This window comes from Abramis brama (assembly GCF_963993115.1).
Source record: "Abramis brama genome assembly, chromosome: 8".
In the NCBI taxonomy this organism is placed as follows: domain Eukaryota; kingdom Metazoa; phylum Chordata; class Actinopteri; order Cypriniformes; family Leuciscidae; genus Abramis; species Abramis brama.
Genome location: NC_139970.1, coordinates 2712580 through 2732649, shown reverse-complemented (window position 1 = coordinate 2732649; position 20070 = coordinate 2712580). Strand labels below are relative to the sequence as shown.

General features: G+C 45.1%; 1 protein-coding gene across 1 annotated transcript; it reads left to right on the top strand.

The window, feature by feature from the left end:
• The first annotated feature begins 1390 nt into the window (after positions 1 to 1390).
• On the top strand, positions 1391 to 17423 carry pcbp2 (poly(rC) binding protein 2). Its single transcript, XM_084122530.1, has 12 exons — positions 1391 to 1612; positions 2259 to 2398; positions 5751 to 5783; positions 6845 to 6961; positions 7051 to 7182; positions 8411 to 8539; positions 9460 to 9534; positions 9615 to 9656; positions 9735 to 9807; positions 10195 to 10250; positions 10990 to 11159; positions 16305 to 17423. The coding sequence occupies exons 2-12, from the start codon at positions 2306 to 2308 to the stop codon at positions 16339 to 16341; spliced, it is 957 nt and encodes a 318-aa protein (XP_083978656.1). The 5' UTR covers positions 1391 to 1612; positions 2259 to 2305; the 3' UTR covers positions 16342 to 17423.
• The last annotated feature ends 2647 nt before the right edge of the window (positions 17424 to 20070 follow it).

The window sequence follows — 20070 nt, the reverse complement described above, 5'->3', positions numbered from 1 at the left end:
TCTTATTTTGTTTTCACAATAATGTTAGTGAGTAAATCTACTAAAATTACCACCATAACAGTGGAGTGTGATGTGTAAGATGTATGGCTACCACATCTTTAAATTACTATTAGTATTATTTGAAGTTAACATAAAAAATACGTAGACCTACACCAAAAAAAGCTGAGGATAAATTCCAGCGTTATGGACGTGACATTTGCAGTCAAAACTTGAAATATAAATTCTCAGAAAATGCATTTAACCCTTGTATGGTGTTCGGGTCTGTTGGACCCGTTTTCATTTTTTATCAAAAGAAAAATGATACAATTAATTATTTTTTCAAACTGAGACTCATTGGCCTTGGCTCATTTTCTGTGAGGAATATATATCAGAACACATTTTCAATGAAAACACACTGTACACCCCCCCTACACATTTATATTACACACAGGATGTTCGGGTCCACTGGACCCGGGGCTAATAAAAGTGTGGAAATTGTAGGTCCTGTGTACCTTTACTCTGTCCTCCTCCTGTCAGGGCCTGCTGTTAGTGTGTGTGTGTGTTCTTGTATGGTTTATGAGGACACAAATGTGTATAATGACATGGGTATTACAACGTAAACATGGTTTATGACGACATCTGTGTCCTCATACTAAAACATACTAAATGGTGTTTTTTGAAATTCAAAAAATGCCAAATGTTTTCTGTGATTGGTAGGTTTAGGGGTAGGGTTAGTGTAGGGGGATAGATTATACAGTTTGTACATTAGAAAAACCATTATGCCTATGGAGAGTGACCGTACACCACATATCCAAGTGAGTGTGTGTGTGTGTGTGTGTGTTTTGTGTGTGTGTGTGTGTGTGTGTCTGTGTGTGTGTGTATGTGTGTGCATGAGTGTGTGTGTGCGTGCGTGTGAGAGATTGTGTGTAAGTGTGAAAGAGTGCAAGAGTGAGTTTTGTGTTTCTACTCCTGCCATTCCCACAAGAGGTTGCAATTCTTAAATGTGATCTAACAAAGGTAAAGAGAAAATATTAACCATATATGCTGTTTATATTGCTTGTAATTGGGATGAAGTAAACATCTGTTGAGTATTTTAACATAACATAACAAAGAGGTTTGTACCATACAGGTTTGGTACAACTTGAGGGTGAGTAAATGATGACATTATTTTCATTTGTGGGTGAACTGTCCCTTTAAGAAGTGCAACCCTTAAATCTGAGGGGAACAACTATTTGTAGTGGTATCCGAAACCACAGTGATTTTGCGAGGTGTATGTAAACGTATGATCTCACCTATAAGTCTACTTGGAAAACGAACAAGAACTGAGCAAAACTATTCCATATTTCACTAAAAAAAACAACACGTCGGTGTGTGTTGTCGCAGTGTGTACTGCGCGCGGTGAACAGTGCGCATGCGCGAGGGGCGTGGCCGAGCGCGCTGACGTCAGAAAGGTCGTGGGTGAGAGGTTGATCGGGACACATCTTGTTGTCTTTGTAAGAGTGGAGCTCGATCACGCAGCCGTGTCTTCCCTCTTCCCCGAATCCTCTCAAAACTCCCCCCGAACCTCCCGAACCTTCCCCTCTCACCCTCCGGACCCTCGGACCCTCTCCCCATCCCGGAGCGCGCGCGTCAGGTGAGGCTTTACCGCGCTCCGTGCGCGCCACGGGCCTGCAGGCCGCGCGCTAGCCTTAGCACTCGAGCTAGCCAGCCTGCGCACTTCTCACGCGACGTCTGCTGACATTCCCACACTGAGCACAGCAGTGTGTAGTGTAAATCTTTAAATAAACGCTGTAAATGCAGATGAAGCGGGTGTATTTCGCGTGAGGGGTCGTGTGGGGTTGTTCTCGCGCTGGTACGCAGCTAGTAAACACACTCGAGCTAATGCTAACGCAGCTCCAGTACTGATTCATTACCACACGCGATACACGGCGTGTTTATAGCAACAATCCGACGAGTTACATCATTATTTACACGAATACTCGGAATATCTTCATGTTTTCACCAATAGCCATATGGCTCAGTTGAGTTTTTAACGTAAATACGAATTCATGTTTTCGGAATAAGCTGCATATGAAGATAAACCTGCAGAATAGCGCCTTATAATGGAGTGTTTATTCTCGAGTGTGTGTTTACTCTGATTCACTGAGCCCTAGCAGGTGCTGTGGTGTTCTGGAAGCTCAGTGTAGATGATCTGCAGTGTGAATATGCTCCTATACACTGACATTGAGCTGATGAGATGTAGTGAGTGTTTTTATGAGTGTGTGTGTGTTTTCCGACAGGTTTCTCATCTGTGACCAAAGACCCCGAGCTCGCCTCACAGATCATCATGGACTCTGGTGTGATCGAAGGAGGACTCAACGTCACGCTCACCATTAGACTGCTCATGCATGGCAAAGAAGTGGGCAGCATCATCGGGAAGGTGTGTTCTCACACACACACACACCACAGCCCTGAGCACACACACCACAGCCCTGAACACATACACACACACACTCAGCCTGGGTTCGGCGTTGAGCTCATCACGGCCTGTAGCTTCACACAGCTCGATCTGCGCACGCGTGTGTATCTCTGAACTCGTCCTCCGCTGGCATCTCGTGTTCTCCGGGCTTCTGTGAGGTGTGTGTCGTGTCCGAATCTAAACTCTGTGTTTGATGCTTTATATTAGGAATGGGGGAAAAAGAGACTCGCACATGATCGTGATTCTGTCTTCCGCCGATTCACAAATTTCAAAAATCGATTTGTTTAATAATGTGATGTTTCAGTGGTGTGTGTAGAGACGCACAGACTCGCAGCGGAGGAGCTTTATGAGTAAAGCCGTTCATATCAATCTCTGAACTAATAGAAGTTAGCCTGAAGTAATGTTAGTTTGGTTAGTCGAGCACGTCAAGCTCTTCTTGTGGTCTTTCCGTGTACAGGTACTTTAGCTTTTACACACAAGAAGCTCGTTCAACGTGGACACACACATGTGGTTAATGTTAATGAACTAAAGACCCGCCTATAAAGAGAATGAACATGTCCTGTTTCTGAGGATCAGGTAATGAATATTGAGAATGCAGTGAGGTGTGTGTGTGTAACTCAGACTAATCACCCCCGCTGGATTGGGACTAACAGCTGATGTTCACTTCTCGATTTTTAATAAAATGTAGAATTTTCGATTTGATCATAGATTTTAAATCATGCAAATATGGACTTGAAATGGAGTCTAGTGTGTGTGTGTGTGTACGGATCAGAGCTTCAGATGTCGGTGTGAGTCTAGTGTTCAGATGTAATGAGTGTGTGTGTGTGTGTGTACGGATCAGAGCTTCAGGTGAGCGCAGTGGAGATCGCCTCTGCCCGTGAGTGTCGCTCGCACCGCAGGACGGCAGATCCTCGCTCTCGTCACTGTGCTGCACGTCTTCAGTCCTGATCACTTTAATACGTCAGTCTCAATCACCACTGAGGAACACTACTGACTCTCTTCACTGCAGTCCTATAACACACACGTGGAGTGGTCATGTGTACGGTGGCCTGAGTGCACAACACCACCCCTCTATTAAGGGGTCATATAAATATTGGATGGCAAAATTTGGATTTAAATTAAATCCTTCGGCTCATTGATCTCTAACAGTGCTGGGTAAATACCCAGAGTCGCCGTTTTTATTAAAGAGGAGCTCCATGCATGTCAATTAACGAACGAATGAATGAATAAAAATGTGTGTTGTGCACTACTGGGCCACCGTGCATATGATGCTAGTTTAAAGAATAGGTTGACGTGCTTTAATGTTATAAACACTATTCTTTCACACACATGCATTACTGAATCTCTATTCCCCGTGTCTCTGTAAGTTCAGAGCGCTGTGATTGGCCAGCTGACCCAGTGCGCTGGACCCAGTGTGCTGTGATTGGCCGGCTGACCCAGTGCGCTGTGATTGGCCGGCTGACCCAGTGCGCTGTGATTGGCCGGCTGACCCAGTGCGCTGTGATTGGCCGGCTGACCCAGTGCGCTGTGATTGGCCGGCTGACCCAGTGCGCTGTGATTGGCCGGCTGACCCAGTGCGCTGGACCCAGTGCGCTGTAATTGGCCGGCTGACCCAGTGCGCTGTGATTGGCTGAACACTGAGTGTGTGTCGGGAATGTAGCATTAGTTTGTATTCATGCACAAAGCGAAACATTACACCCTAAAGAAAAACATTAAACGCCATCATATGGTAATCTTTGAAAACGCAAACCTCAGAATGAATCTGTTATTAATGAGGCGCGTTATAATGTTGTAACGCCTGTTATTAATGAGGCGCGTTATAATGTTGTGACGCCTGAATATAGCGTATGGAAGTGACTCGATCCGAGGGCCTGGACCAGCGCAGTGTGACGCTTCACTGGAACCTTGCTTCACCAGAACCTTGATATGCTTCTTACAGAGCCACTCCTTGGTTATCCTGGCTGTGTGCTTCGGGTCATTGTCATGTTGGAAGACCCAGCCTCGACCCATCTTCAATGCTCTAACTGAGGGAAGGAGGTTGTTCCCCAAAATCTCGCAATACATGGCCCCGGTCATCCTCTCCTTAATACAGTGCAGTCGCCCTGTCCCATGTGCAGAAAAACACCCCCAAAGCATGATGCTACCACCCCCATGCTTCACAGTAGGGATGGTGTTCTTGGGATGGTACTCATCATTCTTCTTCCTCCAAACACGTTTAGTGGAATTATGACCAAAAAGTTCTATTTTGGTCTCATCTGACCACATGACTTTCTCCCATGACTCCTCTGGATCATCCAAATGGTCATTGGCAAACTTAAGACGGGCCTTGACATGTGCTGGTTTAAGCAGGGGAACCTTCCGTGCCATGCATGATTTCAAACCATGACGTCTTAGTGTATTACCAACAGTAACCTTGGAAACGGTGGTCCCAGCTCTTTTCAGGTCATTGACCAGCTCCTCCCGTGTAGTTCTGGGCTGATTTCTCACCTTTCTTAGGATCATTGAGACCCCACGAGGTGAGATCTTGCATGGAGCCCCAGTCCGAGGGAGATTGACAGTCATGTTTAGCTTCCATTTTCTAATGATTGCTCCAACAGTGGACCTTTTTTCACCAAGCTGCTTGGCAATTTCCCCGTAGCCCTTTCCAGCCTTGTGGAGGTGTACAATTTTGTCTCTAGTGTCTTTGGACAGCTCTTTGGTCTTGGCCATGTTAGTAGTTGGATTCTTACTGATTGTATGGGGTGGACAGGTGTCTTTATGCAGCTAACGACCTCAAACAGGTGCATCTAATTTAGGATAATAAATGGAGTGGAGGTGGACATTTTAAAGACAGACTAACAGGTCTTTGAGGGTCAGAATTCTAGCTGATAGACAGGTGTTCAAATACTTATTTGCAGCTGTATCATACAAATAAATAGTTAAAAAATCATATATTGTGATTTCTGGATTTTTTTTTTTTTAGATTATGTCTCTCACAGTGGACATGCACCTACGATGACAATTTCAGACCCCTCCATGATTTCTAAGTGGGAGAACTTGCAAAATAGCAGGGTGTTCAAATACTTATTTTCCTCACTGTACGAGGAGAAGTTGTTCAGATCGTGTGTGTGTGTGTGTGTGCTGTTGCTGTGATTACAGGTCACTTACACACACCACAGGAACACACACACTCATGTTTACTGTCATGCATAAACAATATAATTCCAAGTTTAGAATCAAACTGCCTTGCTTTATTGTGTTGGTACAGCGCCACCTAGTGGCCGACCACAGCTAGTACTGCTTTAACCTGTTTATCATTGTGTGTGTGTTGCAGAAAGGTGAATCGGTGAAGAAGATGCGAGAGGAGGTGAGATCTGCTGCTGTGTGATGATGTGCTGATTCCTTCACTGAAGTCCACTTCTCCATCAGAACGACTCCTCGAGTGTGGAGTAACCGTTCCACAGACGCATTACTACACCCATTACTGAGACTACGCCATATATACAACACCATTTACAATCGTAATCAATCATAAACCATACAATCATAATAGCATAGTGCTATTGTGAAGTCACAAAGGCTACGATTCAGTTAAATAAATATATATATTACAGCGGCTGATGCATTTCTGTCGTACAGAAGTGACCGAATATTAAAGATTAGTTGGACATGTGAATAAATGTAGTTTGGCCAATATTAAACCAGGATTTGATCATGCTGTAGTGTAACGACTAACGCGTCTGCAGACATTCGTTATTATATAATTTATTTGACATGCTGTATTGTAACAGTGTTGTTCAGTAAAGCACATGATTGTGTGGCGCCCTCTGCTGGTGTTCAGTAAAGCACATGATTGTGTGGCGCCCTCTGCTGGTGTTCAGTAAAGCACATGATTGTGTGGCGCCCTCTGCTGGTGTTCAGTAAAGCACATGATTGTGTGGCGCCCTCTGCTGGTGTTCAGTAAAGCACATGATTGTGTGGCGCCCTCTGCTGGTGTTCAGTAAAGCACATGATTGTGTGGCGCCCTCTGCTGGTGTTCAGTAAAGCACATGATTGTGTGGCGCCCTCTGCTGGACACGTGCGTCTGCAGTTCCTCAGCCTGAGGGTTATTCTTCACTGTTGCTGTAAAGGGGTCTCGCAGACGTGACGTAACGCATTACTTTTCTAAAAAAGTAACTTAAGGAACACAGTATATTGTACGCAATATTGTAATAATTACGGTTTCTGTTACATTACATAGAAGGTGCTTGAACACATTACTTTGATACTTTATTTGAACCAATTATTATTGCTGCTTATTATATATTTGTATTTTAAGTAATTTTTAAGGCTGTTGTTCACTTGGATCTATTTTTATCCGATTACTTGATCTCTAAAATAGCCGCTAGCGTTAGCCCTAGATCTTTATGTGTGTGTGTGTGTGTGCAGAGCGGTGCGCGGATCAACATCTCTGAGGGGAACTGTCCCGAACGCATCATCACGCTCGCCGGCCCCACCACCGCCATCTTCAAGGCCTTCTCCATGATCATCGAGAAGCTGGAGGAGGTACAGCTCGCTCCACACGTGTGTGTGTGTGTGTGTGTGTGTGTGAGAGTCTGTGCTGATGTGTGTGTGTGTGTGTGTGTGTGTTCCAGGACATCAGCAGCTCCATGTCCAACAGCACGGCCACCTCCAAGCCCCCGGTGACGCTGCGGATCGTGGTGCCGGCCAGCCAGTGCGGCTCGCTCATCGGCAAGGGCGGCTGCAAGATCAAGGAGATCAGGGAGGTGAGCAGACACCCCATAATATCATGATACCCATAATACCCATAATGATCAGGGAGATCAGGGAGGTGAGCAGACACCCCATAATATCATGATCAGATTATCCATTTACCTTTTTTAGAGTTTGAAAGATAAAGATATTGTTAAAGTGAGATCTCTGAAGTCCTTAAACCAAAAACAAGTGCTTTAAAATCCTCGTAAAGTGTCTGTACGAACCCTGTTTTATGAGTGTTTCCCTCACTTTACACACACACACCACGTGATGTAGTCTAGTAAGTTAGACTAGTGCACTTTCACTGCGTGATTTAGTTTATTAATGTGTTTATAATGCCCTCAATATTCAAGAATTTAGGAAATGCCTCTATTCCTTTTATATTCATATACTTTATTATATGAATATATTAGTATTACATTTGTATACTTTACAAATGTGACTGATTTTATACCACAGTTCAACAAGCAAGAAGTTAATATCCAGTGACTTACATTTTAGACACAATATCGGCTGTTTTTGCTCCACTTCGCCAGTGAAGTCTGAGTCTGAACGACACATGACGGTGTTTCATTACTGAACGATCGGATCGGTTGAACAAATGATTCAATGACTCACTCAAGACATATGCTTCGTTCCTGAATGAATCAACTGTTTGAATGAATCGGTTAAACGACTCACTCATTAAGTGACTCACTGCCACCTATTGGCGGTGTTAATTTAACAGTTAAAGTATCTTTTCATTTTTGAAATAATTTCTAATATCAATATTCAACGATTTGTTTAAAACGTTATTTCTGTATTTGTAACTGCAGGTTAAACGCGTTCATGTCCCTCTGATCTGCATTAATCAGTCTGTACAAGCATCTGATCCACTTCAGCCTCTGTGTCCTCTGCTGATTACATCTGATTAACAGCCCTACTGAGTCTTATTCTGATAGAATTTGATTTAATGTAAGATCTTGACAAATTATGCATACATTTAATTGGGTTAAAAAAAGGCTTTATAAAGGAAAAATGCCCATAAAAGGTGTAAATCTTGATCTTGGAAAAGATGATTTGTCACTGCTGTGAACTGACCACCATATATGGAGAACATTAAAAACGTTAGGAGTCCTAAACCTGCAAAGGCACCAACACATTAAAAGCACTCAGCCAAATACCGTCTAATTATTATCAGTCAAATCCCAGAAAACTCTTATCTGTACATGTATACAGTGACGGGGTGTGTGTGTTCAGTCGACAGGAGCTCAGGTACAGGTGGCTGGAGACATGCTGCCCAACTCCACCGAGAGAGCCATCACCATCGCCGGGACCCCGCTGTCCATCATCGAGTGTGTGAAGCAGATCTGTGTGGTCATGCTGGAGGTACGCTGAGGGCGGAGCTGTGTCTCCTGTGTCCACCAGAGGCGCACGCGAGCAGCACACACACCAGATCACGCAGCACACACACACACCAGATCACGCAGCACACACACACACCAGATCACGCATCACACACACACCAGATCACGCATCACATCTTTAATTAATTAAATGACATTCACTTTTTAAATTGCATTTAACTTTTGAAACAATTTAAATAAAATGTAGCCTAATTTCTATGTGCGTGCAAGGAACATTAGGTTACAGTAGTGCATAAAACTGTTCGTGCATCAGCAACCTGAGAACACACACTTCAACACACAGCTTAATGAACATCATCAACACACAACAGCAAACTGGCGTTCAGAAACACTCACTACAGCTACATCTCACAAACACCAGACGCTCTTGATCCGAGCGGGTGCTGAGTGCTCTCTGTGGGCCGCGTTTCAGCTGATGAACACACACACACACACACACACACACACACACACACACACACACACACACTCAGCTCTGACCGATGTGCAGGTTTGGTCACGTGTGTCGTTGCATGATTATTGCCTCCGACTGAGAGTGTGTTTGTCATTTCTCCACATTAGCAACGCCGCCGCACCTGCTGTACTGGATCCGCTAACACACACCGCCTCAGTGACGGCCTCATGTCTCGCGCGCCTCTTCACACACCAAACATTAAATGCACATGTTTTTTTTTTTATTTGACGAATATTGAAGATGTTAATTTTGCCAGCCCTAGTGCTTGTAATGTTTAATCAACATGTCATAGCTGGATCTTCCAGTGGTGTATGCAGGACTTCTCCAGTCATGTCGTGTTTAAGCCCCGCCCACATCTCAGCATCCAATCAACAGCCCATGCACAGAAACCACATGTTCTGATCGCTCTGCTCCTCTTCTCGTTGCAGTCGCCTCCCAAAGGCGTGACCATCCCGTACCGACCCAAACCCTCAGGATCGCCTGTCATCTTTGCAGGAGGACAGGTGAGCGTCGTGATGTCACTGCAGCATCTCTCTCTGTGTGTGTGTGTGTGTGTGTTTGATCTGAAACCCGTGTTTTGCAGGCATACGCGGTGCAGGGACAACATGCCATTCCTCAGCCTGATGTAAGAGGCGCTCTTTGCTTTCCCACAATCCTCTGCTCAGAGTTGGGCCTGTTGTGATGCTGTTCTCTGTGTTCACAGCTCACCAAACTCCACCAGTTGGCCATGCAGCAGAGCCCGTTCCCTCTGGCCCCCAGCAGCCAGGGCTTCACAGGTACACACACACACACACACACACACACACACACACACACACACACACACACACACACACACACACACACACACACACACACACACACACACACACACACACACACACACCTCCTCTGGCCCCCAGCAGCCAGGGCTTCACAGGTGCGCACACACACACACACACACACACCTCCTCTGGCCCCCAGCAGCCAGGGCTTCACAGGTGCGCACACACACACACACACACACACCTCCTCTGGCCCCCAGCAGCCAGGGCTTCACAGGTGCACACACACACACACACACACACCTCCTCTGGCCCCCAGCAGCCAGGGCTTCACAGGTGCGCACACACACACACGTACACGTTTAAGCCGGTCACTGAGTGTGTGTTTCTCTCCTGCAGCCGGTATGGACGCGTCTGCGCAGACAGGCTCTCACGAACTGACCATTCCAAACGATGTGAGTTCACTGACGCTGCTTCTAAGTGTGTGTGTTGACACACACATCTGAAAGATTAGACGAGGTTACACAACTAGGGTTGGGTATCGTTTGAAACTTAATGATTTCGATTCTGCTTATCGATTCTGATTCTTGTCGATTCCTAACTTCAGTCCGGATAAGGTCAATAAACTGCAGATATTCAGCAGAAATCATCAGGCTAAAGAACACTTGCAGAACGCTAGCCTGCGGTTTAATAACTAGCCGAACTAATATACACTTCAAACTTTATTAAAGACAAGTAAACACTGTTATTAAAAAACAACAAATAAAATGTTTGCAATCGCAACAAATACATACAAATGAACAAAGATATGATTAAAACGGTTTTAATATTTTCAAGTTCAGAAACTAATCAAATGTAAAATAACACTGCACTTTATAAATAAAATACATATTACAAATATAGTTACACAAGTTACTAAGTGAAGAACGAGTGAGTTTTCTCAGTCTTCTGTAGTTTGATTCGCGTGTTAAAGAGACGGCAGGAATATTAGCGCTGTCACTTTAAGAGCTGACCCAATACACTGATACACGTGAACACACTCTCTCGCGCTTCAATGGCTTAAAGTCATATTGAAATACACACATTAATCTATAAGTATTCGATTCCCAGCCCTAGACGCGACTCCTGTGTTGTGAGACTTGTAAGCTCTGCTTTGTGAATTGTTAGTTGTAATGTGTTGGTTGATTGTGACAGTTGATTGGCTGCATCATCGGCCGTCAAGGTGCCAAGATCAACGAGATTCGCCAGATGTCCGGGGCACAGATCAAGATCGCCAACCCCGTGGAGGGCTCGACGGACCGTCAGGTGACCATCACCGGCTCGCCCGCCAGCATCAGCCTGGCCGAGTACCTGATCAACGCACGGTAACGCATCACCCTCACCTGTGTGCCCCACATCAGCAGCTCTACCGTACTCCACATCAGCTTTACCGTACTCCACATTACCGTACTCCACATTACCGTACTCCACATTACCGTACTCCACATTACCGTACTCCACATTACCGTACTCCACATTACCGTACTCCACATTACCGTACTCTACATCAGCAGCTCTACCGTACTCCACATTACCGTACTCCACATCAGCTTTATCGTACTCCACATTACCGTACTCCACATCAGCTTTATCGTACTCCACATTACCGTACTCCACATCAGCTTTACCGTACTCCACATTACCGTACTCTACATCAGCAGCTCTACCGTACTCCACATTACCGTACTCCACATCAGCTTTATCGTACTCCACATTACCGTACTCCACATCAGCAGCTCTACCGTACTCCACATTACCATACTCCACATCAGCAGCTCTACCGTACTCCACATTACCGTACTCCACATCAGCTCTACCGTACTCCACATTACCGTACTCGACATCAGCAACAGTGTCAGTAGCCGCTCCACATTACCGTACTCCACATTACCGTACTCCACATCAGCAACCGTGTCAGTAGCCGCTCCACATTACCGTACTCCACATTAGCAACCGTGTCAGTAGCCGCTCCACATTACCGTACTCCACATTACCGTACTCCACATTACCGTACTCCACATTACCGTACTCCACATCAGCAACAGTGTCAGTAGCCGCTCCACATTACCGTACTCCACATTACCGTACTCCACATCAGCTTTACCGTACTCCACATTACCGTACTCCACATCAGCAGTTCTACCGTACTCCACATTACCGTACTCCACATCAGCTTTACCGTACTCCACATTACCGTACTCCACATCAGCTTTACCGTACTCCACATTACCGTAGTCCACATCAGCAACAGTGTCAGTAGCCGCTCCACATTACCGTACTCCACATTACCGTACTCCACATCAGCAGCTCTACCGTACTCCACATTACCGTACTCCACATTACCGTACTCCACATTACCGTACTCCACATTACCGTACTCCACATTACCGTACTCCACATTACCGTACTCCACATTACCGTACTCCACATTACCGTACTCCACATTACCGTACTCCACATTACCGTACTCCACATCAGCAACAGTGTCAGTAGCCGCTCCACATTACCGTACTCCACATTACCGTACTCCACATCAGCAACCGTGTCAGTAGCCGCTCCACATTACCGTACTCCACATTACCGTACTCCACATCAGCAACCGTGTCAGTAGCCGCTCCACATTACCGTACTCCACATTACCGTACTCCACATCAGCAGCTCTACCGTACTCCACATTACCGTACTCCACATTACCGTACTCCACATTACCGTACTCCGCATTACCGTACTCCACATCAGCATTACCGTACTCCACATTACCGTACTCGACATCAGCAACAGTGTCAGTAGCCGCTCCACATTACCGTACTCCACATCAGCAACCGTGTCAGTAGCCGCTCCACATTACCGTACTCCACATTAGCAACCGTGTCAGTAGCCGCTCCACATTACCGTACTCCACATCAGCAACCGTGTCAGTAGCCGCTTCACATTACCGTACTCCACATTACCGTACTCCACATCAGCAGCTCTACCGTACTCCACATTACCGTACTCCACATCAGCAGCTCTACCGTACTCCATATTACCATACTCCACATCAGCAGCTCTACCGTACTCCACATTACCGTACTCCACATTACCGTACTCCACATTACCGTACTCCACAGTACCGTACTCCACATTACTGTACTCCACATTACCGTAATCCACATTACCGTACTCCACATTACCGTACTCCACATCAGCTTTACCGTACTCCACATTACCGTACTCCACATTACCATACTCCACATCAGCAGCTCTACCGTACTCCACATTACCGTACTCCACATCAGCTCTACCGTACTCCACATTACCGTACTCCACATCAGCTTTACCGTACTCCACATTACCGTACTCCACATCAGCAGCTCTACCGTACTCCACATTACCGTACTCCACATCAGCTCTACCGTACTCCACATTACTGTACTCCACATTACCGTACTCCACATCAGCAACAGTGTCAGTAGCTGCTCCACATTACCGTACTCCACATTACCGTACTCCACATCAGCAACAGTGTCAGTAGCCGCTCCACATTACCGTACTCCACATTACCGTACTCCACATCAGCTTTACCGTACTCCACATTACCGTACTCCACATCAGCAGTTCTACCGTACTCCACATTATCGTACTCCACATCAGCTTTACCGTACTCCACATTACCGTACTCCACATCAGCTTTACCGTACTCCACATTACCGTAGTCCACATCAGCAACAGTGTCAGTAGCCGCTCCACATTACCGTACTCCACATCAGCAGCTCTACCGTACTCCACATTACCGTACTCCACATTACCGTACTCCACATTACCGTACTCCACATTACCGTACTCCACATTACCGTACTCCACATTACCGTACTCCACATTACCGTACTCGACATCAGCAACAGTGTCAGTAGCCGCTCCACATTACCGTACTCCACATTACCGTACTCCACATTACCGTACTCCACATCAGCAACCGTGTCAGTAGCCGCTTCACATTACCGTACTCCACATTACCGTACTCCACATCAGCAGCTCTACCGTACTCCACATTACCGTACTCCACATCAGCAGCTCTACCGTACTCCACATTACCGTACTCCACATTAGCAGCTCTACCGTACTCCACATTACCGTACTCCACATTAGCTTTACCGTACTCCACATTACCGTACTCCAGATCAGCAACAGTGTCAGTAGCCGCTCCACATTACCGTACTCCACATTACCGTACTCCACATCAGCAACCGTGTCAGTAGCCGCTTCACATTACCGTACTCCACATTACCGTACTCCACATCAGCAGCTCTACCGTACTCCACATTACCGTACTCCACATCAGCAGCTCTACCGTACTCCACATTACCGTACTCCACATTAGCAGCTCTACCGTACTCCACATTACCGTACTCCACATTAGCTTTACCGTACTCCACATTACCGTACTCCAGATCAGCAACAGTGTCAGTAGCCGCTCCACATTACCGTACTCCACATTACCGTACTCCACATTACCGTCCACATTACCGTACTCCACATTACCGTACTCCACATCAGCAACAGTGTCAGTAGCCGCTCCACATTACCGTACTCCACATTACCGTACTCCACATCAGCAACCGTGTCAGTAGCCGCTCCACATTACCGTACTCCACATTACCGTACTCCACATCAGCAACCGTGTCAGTAGCCGCTCCACATTACCGTACTCCACATTACCGTACTCCACATCAGCAGCTCTACCGTACTCCACATTACCGTACTCCACATTACCGTACTCCACATTACCGTACTCCACATTACCGTACTCCACATTACCGTACTCCACATTACCGTACTCCACATTACCGTACTCCACATCAGCATTACCGTACTCCACATTACCGTACTCGACATCAGCAACAGTGTCAGTAGCCGCTCCACATTACCGTACTCCACATTACCGTACTCCACATCAGCAACCGTGTCAGTAGCCGCTCCACATTACCGTACTCCACATTAGCAACCGTGTCAGTAGCCGCTCCACATTACCGTACTCCACATTACCGTACTCCACATTACTGTACTCCACATCAGCAACCGTGTCAGTAGCCGCTTCACATTACCGTACTCCACATTACCGTACTCCACATCAGCAGCTCTACCGTACTCCACATTACCGTACTCCACATCAGCAGCTCTACCGTACTCCACATTACCGTACTCCACATTAGCAGCTCTACCGTACTCCACATTACCGTACTCCACATTAGCAGCTCTACCGTACTCCACATTACCGTACTCCACATCAGCAACCGTGTCAGTAGCCGCTTCACATTACCGTACTCCACATTACCGTACTCCACATTACCGTACTCCACATTACCGTACTCCACATTACTTTTTGTAACTGATTGAAATTGCGAGTGTAAAATATGCCCAATGGAAACGCGTCAATTTCACAAAAACTCCCATTTATCGCAAAAAAAATACTTTTTTTTTTTTTTTTTACACACATGAGGAGGTTTTCTGGCAATTTGAAAAAGTAATATTTCGCTAAACTGCAGTGGAAGCAGTTTTTGCGCACTTACAGTCACCTGACGTAGATGAGGCGGCGTGTTTGGACAGAAGACGAGACGGAGTTCTCTATTAAACTCATAAAAGACACAAGAATTACAGGAATACTGGATCCACATGAGCCCCTTTCACACAGCACGATGATCCCGGCAAATGGCCAGAATGGCTTCTGTGTGAACGCAGACTCGACCCGGGATCGATGCCAGTAGTCTGATCTAGTAACATTGCCATGTTCAGTCCCAGAGCGCGCGCTGTGTGAACAGAAGCCGTAATAATGCCGTGTCGTAGTGATGACGCTGAAGCCGGGATCGTTCGCCAGCTGTGAAACGGTACGTAATGCGCAAATTTATGATCGAATAAGAGAAAAAAATCGAGAGAGATCGCAGCTCATAAGCAAACTTAAGACGCTGCTGAGACATTTACAATCACATCGATGTCACGTGTCTTTACGAGATTTTTACGGGTTGTGTGTGAACGCACTCTCTGATTCCGCCAAATCACTGGCAGTGTGAATGAACCCAAATCAAACGAACCTGGGTCAAATCCCGGGTCACTTTATCCGTGTATTTTCCGGAATCTCTGTGTGAAAGGGGCTTGAGAAATGCCACAATCACGAGCTTGAAGAAACTCCCAGAATAAGAGTCTGTCCTGTCCACTAATGCTGAATCGCACACATGCGTCTCCTTCATCACTAATGGCCAGTGCGGCGGCCGAGATATGTACACCGTCGCCATGATGTTTGGAATGACTGATCACGCAGAAAAACATTTACGCTTCAGTCGCATAACATCGGCTAATGGAAACGCCGTCATTTCACAATAGTTTATCGACATTTAGAAAATATCACAAAAGTTTAGCGCAAATCTGTAATGGAAGCGCGGCTAGTGAGGCTCATCTGACACGTGATTGACATCTGTGTTCTCTCGCTCTTGCAGACTCTCGTCCGAGGCGACAGGGATGGCTGCGAACTGATGTCTCTCTCTCTCTCTCTCTCTCTCTCTCTCTCTCTCTCTCTCTCTCTCTCTCTCTCTCTCTCTCTCTCTCTCTCTCTCTCTCTCTCTCTCTCTCTCTCTCTTTTCTCCTCCTCCATCACATTTACGCTCTCTAAGTGCAAAAAGGAAACCAAGTATTTTCAACCCATCCTTTCCTTTCACCCACCCCAGCTATGCTTCATGGATATATACACACACACACAAGTGTTTTATTTATTTATTTCATGAAAATGTTTTTAAAAATCCCTTTGCGTACAGTTTTTAATGTCTCTTTTCTTTGCGTATTTTTGTCAGTTGAACATTACCATATGGAAGCGACAGAGGAGAAAGTGGGAAAAATCTGAAAAAACGCATTAATATGTTTTTGTTATCTCAGATTTTTCTTATAAAAACAGAAAAAATAAAAAAGAGAGCAACTACAAAATGATAGATTGACCGTTTTTCCCTGTATCGGACATTTATTTATTTTAATTTAACTCTAGGAAGTTACGGATTTTAAAGTCCTAGACGTGAGTGTCAGAGGATAAGCTCTGCTTTCTGCATCAGGTTTCAGGTGACTTCTGTTTTTTTTTGTTTTTTTGACATTGAATATTTGTCATTCCTCAATATTTGTGTTTTTTTTTCTTCTTTATCCTGAAGTTGGAGGTTTTGTTCGAGGGAGGGTTGGGAGATGCTGCAGTTTCTGCACACATGACATTTACTGCTATAATAATGAGTTGAGAATATTTCTTTTAGAGAGAATATTTTTTTTAACCCTGTGGTTTGGAGCCCAGACTGGAGGATTCCCAATTGACCTTTATATGATGATGCGACTGAGTTACTGATCAATTACATGACTAGAAGGAACTTTCTAGACTTAACACTAGTTTCCTCTCTACTCTGCTTGAGTAATAGTTATGTTTTCTATTTTATTTTATTTTTTTCTATTTTATTTTATTTTCTCGCAGGAGGAAGGAAAACCTAAAACCTTTTTGTGCACGTTTTCTGAATATTGTAGATTTTGGAGTGCAGCTGGAATGAAGAATTAAACATGCAAAATTAAAACATGAAATGCTGAAACTATGGAATGGTGTCCTTTGGTTTTTATGTCTTGTATTGTGATGCACATCTGAGTGTAATGAATGTTTGACTAAGAAATGTTAGGTCTGTTTCTGAACTCCTGAAACGCCTCCATTGTAGTCTTGAGTTTCTTCGGGAACGAACATGTCACAATATTCCTCATTATAATAATTCATGTGCAGAATAAAGGGCGGGGTCTGGTTGAGTTAGTAGTGAGTTAAACTGGGGGTTATGGTAAGGGGCGGGATATTCCCAAACACACTCTAAGCGCTTGACCAATCACAACACACTGCTCCAGCCGACCAATCAGAGCACTGTGCTTTACAGAAGGAGGGGCTTCATAGAGACAGGAAGTAAACAGAGCGTTACTGACAGACTGGGAAGAGAGGAGCCGCAACAATGGAGAATATGAGGAAAATAATCAACATTCAAGCAGGAAAACCTGCTCTAGTAGAGCCTGAAAACATCAAGACTTTGTACAAGAGCATGATAAGTCCTCTTTAATCAGGCAAAATCATTGGTGTAGTCCTGCATTCATCACCATTTTGATTCGCATTTACCGTACATGGATGACGTGCTCACAGTAATGCTGAGTTCACACTGCACGATTTTAGCCCCGATTTTCACTCTCCTGCAGTTTTGTGAAATAGCCGACAAATCCCGAAATCGGAGGCAAATCGGTGCTCGTTCAAGGGAGTGAGTTAACAGATCATTTTTTACAGCATGTTTAAATAGTCATTTTTTGGGGCTCAGAAAAACGCGCTGTTTTAGTGTGTGCCCTTAAATGCAAATGAGCTGCTGCTGGACGACCCAGGGGGCGGAGCTTCATGAGCTCGCGCTCAGTCTCTCAGGACAATCTCATCTCACGGAATGATGATAATATCAGAAACTCTCAGTAATGGTGTTCATTTCGAGTCGGACAATAATGCCTACAGACTCAGAGCGCTGTATAGAGATGAAACAGGTATAGTTTAGTAATTAATTAAGGTTATTATAACGTATTTGTCATCTGCTTGTATGTATCCATTATTTATTAATAGCCTACAAGTCTGCTGTCTGAATGATGATCAAACATATACTGATGAGTTTAATAAAGTTTATTGTACATCACACAAAAGATGAAGCGTCAGTTTTACTTCAGAAAATCACCGTAAGAGCTGAGTAAACACAGTAAGTTATAAGAAGTGCGCAAGTACATAAACGAATTTCGGTAGAGTTGAGGGAGCATTCCTGTGGGCGGAGCTTAGTCACAAAACGGCTCTAGTGACGTCATTAAAGAAGGAAGTAGAGGGATGTAGTCCAAACGGCCGTTCGCTGTAGGCGACTTCTGTTAAATAAAATATCTCGCTTGGCATTGAACTTTGAGCTTTATAATTTTACAGATATTATTTATGCTCTAACAGCAACATTACACACTAACTAAAGTTTGAAACATGGGATCACGAAGAACGGGACCTTTAAGACGTGATCTGAGGGGCTGTTTACACGACACCGTTTTAAGCTAAAACCGGAAAACTTTGTATGCGTTTTGGCCGTTCATTTACATGACATTGGTGTTTTGGGTGCCTGATAACGCAAAATTTTTAAAATGGGTTTCAAAGTGCAGGTTTTTCATCGCCATCTAATGACAGAATGCAGGTTTTCAGTCGTTTTTTTGCGGATCCGCGTGAATGGGGATTGTTTTGCATGCATGTTCTGACTGAAAATGACATCGGCGAAGACCTACAGCCAATGAGAGAGCAAGATACAGGCCAGCGGAAAGTTTGGGGAGGAGTTATTTACCAGAATATCAGTGTTTTAATAGATATATTTACAATTATATCAAACAGAAACGAAGCACAAACATCTGCTTAACCAGCTGCAACAGCAACACATTGCAATCTTTTCTTTTTCTCCTTTTCAACACACAGTCAATGTGAAATGGTAAGCTTCTTCCCAGATAGCATACATATCCAGGCCTCATCTGGGCCAACTATGGCACATATGGCTCAGTTCTGGCAGTGGAAAAGGTCATATGGGCCGTATCTGTCCCACACACAGCAAGCCGGTTTTAGTGTGAGTTGCCAGAACTGAGCCATATGTGCCATAGCTGGTCCAGATGAGGCCCGGATATATATGCTATTGCCAGCCACACTCGGGTTGAGTCACTCCATGCAGCCAGAAGGATGTGGGCCAGAACTGGGCCGGATGTAATAATTTAGCATCACGCAAGAACTTGATCTTGCGATATTTCCTTAGCACTTCTCGTATGTTTGGTTGTGAAACGTAGTTTGTGGAGCATACAGTTGTCGGCGATTCTTCCTGTTTGAAAATCATGCAATGTGAACTCGGCTTAAGACCAATAACATGCTTTTCAGGCTCACCTGGTTCTGTCCCTATATCATTAAGAAGTAGTCCTCTGATGGCTGAGATGTGTACCAAGGATAATCTTTATTGTAGTGCCATTTACGCACTGCAACAACACGCAGAGGAGGAATAATGCCGTCGTAGAGCGGGACACTGGAAGGCTTTTGCGCATTAGACAACAGGATCCGGTTGCTGAGGTGGACATCTACTCAATCTGAACCGTGACCCCCAGAGTCCGTGTGACCGGTGTGACGGCTCAGGCCCGCTGGAAGAGCTGGATTCAGGCACGGCTCAGCACACGTGT